Source organism: Rhamphochromis longiceps, linkage group LG3 (genome assembly GCF_057381845.1).
Source record: "Rhamphochromis longiceps isolate RC_006_pf linkage group LG3, R_longiceps_female_GT1.1, whole genome shotgun sequence".
Classification (NCBI taxonomy): domain Eukaryota; kingdom Metazoa; phylum Chordata; class Actinopteri; order Cichliformes; family Cichlidae; genus Rhamphochromis; species Rhamphochromis longiceps.
This window is the reverse complement of record NC_140559.1, coordinates 69,753,231-69,757,228: the sequence shown is the minus strand read 5'-3', so window position 1 is coordinate 69,757,228 and position 3,998 is coordinate 69,753,231. Positions and strand designations below refer to the sequence as shown.

The 3,998-nt window shown below is 39.0% G+C and overlaps 1 protein-coding gene across 1 annotated transcript; it reads right to left on the bottom strand.

Annotated features, from left to right (window-relative positions):
• Positions 1 to 226: 226 nt before the first annotated feature.
• On the bottom strand, positions 227 to 2,675 carry LOC146676585 (uncharacterized). The gene is made up of 6 exons (XM_085402142.1): positions 2,640 to 2,675; positions 2,452 to 2,523; positions 2,233 to 2,351; positions 2,069 to 2,129; positions 1,859 to 1,953; positions 227 to 1,748 (listed from the first exon to the last, which is right to left on the bottom strand). Exons 1-6 carry the CDS (start codon positions 2,673 to 2,675, stop codon positions 227 to 229), a joined length of 1,905 nt encoding a protein of 634 aa, XP_085258268.1.
• Positions 2,676 to 3,998: the final 1,323 nt, after the last annotated feature.

Sequence of the window (3,998 nt, the reverse complement as noted above, 5' to 3'; positions counted from 1 at the left end):
TTACTGCTGTTGATATGTTAAGAGTAAGAATAAGTTCAGATTCTCTTAAAAATAACAACACTAATATGTTAACAATTGTTGGACTTGTGGAGGTATTTTGAGAACCCTTATAAACATCTGAAGGAAAAATATTCTTTAATCATAGATGCAGACTCATGGAAAAAATATTGATTAATCATTTTATTTGATTTTGTAGAGTTAGAACAAACAGATTGGATTCTCAAAATCAGTCAGTTTCTTGGGGTCTGAAGCAACAACAGAACAGGGCTCTGAATTTTTGGCAGAAGCCCTTTTTTTTCTTCTTTTTCTCCTTTTTCTCCTTGATTTTAATGTTGTCAGACTTCTCTGAATTATTAGTAAAAGAGACAACTGGCTCAGACATGGATAGACATACAGAAGGGAGTTCCTCACTAGGAAGATCATCAGACGTTGCCAGACTTTCAGAAGCAGGCTCTTTAGTAGGAAGAACATCAGCCTTTGATGAACTTTCAATGAGAGGTTCTTTAGTAGGATGAACATCTGGAACATCTGACTTTGGCAGACTTCCACGAGCGGGTTCTCCAGTGGGAAGAATATCAGCCATTGTTGAACTTTCAAAAAGAGGTTCGGAAGTAGGAAGAACATCTGACTTCAGAACACTTTCCCAAGCAGGTTCTTGAGGTTCTTTAGGAGGAACAACATCTGGCTTCAGCAGATTTTTACAAGCAGGCTCTTTAGTCGGAAGAACATCAGCCTTTGTTGAACTTTCAAAAGGAGGTTCGGAAGTAAGAAGAACATCTGACTTTAGAACACGTTCAGGAGCAGGTTCGTGTGGTTCTTTAGTAGGAAGAACACCTGACTTCAGAACACTTTCACAAGCAGGTTCTTGTGGTTCTTTAGTAGGGAGAATATCTGACTTCAGAACACGTTCACGATCAGGTCCTTTTGGTTCTTTAGTAGGAACAACATCTGACTTCAGCAGATTTTCATGAGCAGGTTCTTTAGCTGGAAGAACATTGGCCTTTGTGGAACTTTCAAAAAGAGGTTCGGAAGTAGGAAGAACATCTGACTTCAGAACACGTTCACGATCAGGTCCTTTTGGTTCTTTAGTAGGAACAACATCTGACTTCAGCAGATTTTCATGAGCAGATTCTTTAGCTGGAAGAACATCAGCCTTTGTTGAACTTTTGGAAGGAGGTTCGTGAGTGGAAAAAATATCAGCAATTCGTGAACTTTCAACTGGAGGTTGGGAAGTGGGAAGAACATCTGACTTCAGCAGACCTTCAGGATGAGGTTCTTTAGTTGGAAGAACATCAGACACTACTGGACTTTCACAAGGGGGCTGGAAGATCTGGCATATGCTCGTCTTTGCTACATCAGAAATTGCCCTGAGTAGTCCTGGTGCAAAGTTTGCAATGTGGCTCAGCAGAATCTTTTCTGAATATTTCTCTCTGACTTCAGACAGGATACTTTGCACCATGTCATCTCTGATGGACCTTGAGAAGATGGCCTGGTTTTCCGTTGTTAGGAGAGATTTGGACACTCGATCCAAAGTGGCCTTTGTCACACTGGTGGAGAGGATGCTCAATTTTTGGGAGGACATGTTCAGTAGGGGGTAAGAAGGAAGCTTCCAGAAGCCATGCAGGACACGGGGAACCACCTCTATCACCACGTCTGTTGCAGTGAACAGTTTGGAGGTTTGTGCGTCCTGCTGCCTCTCTTTAAGGAGGTCAATGTACTTCCTGACATTGCTGAGGAGCTTAGGTGTTCTGCAGAATAAAGTTATAAGAATGATCTTTTACACCTATTTAAAAAAATAACAGAAATTTTGAAATACTGTAGCTGGACTGTTAATGATTTTATGTCAGAGGTGACTCACTGAAATTTAGGAGGTATGGCCTCTGGAAATTCCAGCAGCATCCGGGCTTGAAACTCGATGTCCCTCATTTTATTTATTGTGTTCACTGCCCACACCTGAAACAGAAAGCATGTTTACATTGCAGTTTTGTTGAGAGGTTATGTGATTGTAGTAAAAAAAAAAAAAAAGATCTCCAAATGACTAAAACTCTTGTGAGTTTTCTAGTCTTACCAGTTTCAGAAGAGGTTTGGCTTCTGTTTCTTCCAAACCCTCCAATTCAAACTCCCAAAGTCTTCAAAAGAAAACAAAAGAGAGGTTTTCTCTCAGCATTTACACTTCAGCACAAACAGTTTCAGGTGTGAGGTGGATGGTCTGTAGGTGTCACAGTAACTCACTGCTCTCTGACTGTCTCTTTGCTCCTCTCCACCAAAAGATCTCCCATATCTTCTGCAGTGAGGCTTGATGGTATTTGGTTTTCCTTCTGAAGTCTGAGGAATTCCATCATGATTGCAATCTAAAAATAAAAGGAGACATTTAATCAGCATCAGTCCCAGGTCTTCAGAAATCACCTGACATTTTATCTCAGTTTTGGTTTGGATGGATCTGGGTCTTACCTGAGCCCTGTAACCTGGTAGATACCAGCAGATCTCCACAGCTGTGTTATATATGGGTGTGTTGAACAGCACCTGTCAAAGAAATAAGAAATTACTCATTGTAACTTAAATTGATTCTCAGTTTGTCAGCTTTTTAAAACTACATCAAATTCTTCAAAAATGCAGTAAAAACAAAAAGTGTCACATACCCTGATGGGTTTGTAGATCCCTTTACTGGCTTCCATTAAAACGCTGCTGTTCTATCACAGTTGGGGAAGAGAAACTTTCCAAAACTCTTCAAAACTTGTGTAAGATCAAATGTAGATATGAAAATACTCCTGACTTGATGGTTTTTCTTGCACAGATGAGCTCTTTTTCAAGTCTGATGCAGATTTAAAAATACACAATTCTAAAACAGTCACCATGGAAACATTTGATCCCTGCTTTATGTCATTAAATTAAAAGAAAACACTCTATTTTACACCACATTACACTATATGTTGTTCATTTTATAAGTAAATAAGGGTAGGCTACAGCCGTCCTTAGGTCACTCCTGTGAAAAGATGCATACAAACTGGTGAATCAGAAAAGAAAGAAAGCCAACCTGCAGCATTATGTCCTTTTATGTTATTTCAATTCACTTCAGTTTTATTGATACAGCACCAAATCACAACAACAGTCGGCTCAAGGTGCTTTACTTTGTAAGGTAGACTCTAAAATAATATACACAAGGAGAAAAACCCAACAATCATATGACCCCCTATGAGCAAGCACATTGGCGACAGTGGAAAAAAACTCCCTTTTAACAGGGAGGAAGCGCCGGCAGTAACAGGCTCAGTGAGGGGCGGCCATCTGCCAGGAGTGGTTGGGGTGAGAGAACGAAGATGGGACAAGAGGCATGCTGTGGAAGAGAGACAGAGATTAATAACAAGTGTGATTCAATGCAGAGAGGTCTATTAACACATAGTGAGGGAGAAAGTCTCTGTCTGCTTTTCCTAATGCTGAGGTGAGGAGGACTATTAGCCAATATAAAGGCGACACTGGCGACCCGAGTGTGGAAACAAATGGTTTGCACAAGAAGCGGTCACTGAGCGATCAAAGCTTATTTACCACACATAAAAAATCAAGGCAGAGTAGAAGCGGGTGGATCGATTTTTAATGAATTTTAAAATTATGTTTGTTTTTCTTATTCTTGAAAAAAAGATCATTTACCCTCGCATTTGTTTCTCTTTTTATACACTACTACTTATGTGTTTTTTCTTATTTATGTCTATATTGTTTAGTTAAACAGATGACAGTTTTCCCCTTTTTACTACTTTTTGAACTCTATGCTGATGTTTAAAGATTTTATTATTACTAAATAATGTTTTTAGCAATTAGGTGAAAATAAATACCAGATGAAACGATATTCTCTTCTGTTATCTTTTATTATTTGTTACTTGAATCAGTATCCGCACTGCACACAATCAAAGTTATTTTCAAAACATGCAGAAACAGGTCTTATTTTGTTAACAAAATGACAAACCATTGCATCGTTACAAACAAGGTTATCACTGTACATATTAATT

Bases quoted from the DNA above. Each gene is read 5' to 3' on its own strand.
- LOC146676585 (XM_085402142.1), bottom strand. From the start codon at position 2,675: ATGGAAGCCAGTAAAGGGATCTACAAACCCATCAGG. The intron at 2,352-2,451 runs GTAAGACCCAGA...TTTTATTTTTAG, and splicing joins TACCAGGTTACAGGGCTCAG to ATTGCAATCATGATGGAATT. The intron at 1,749-1,858 runs GTGAGTCACCTC...TTTATTCTGCAG, and splicing joins GCCATACCTCCTAAATTTCA to AACACCTAAGCTCCTCAGCA.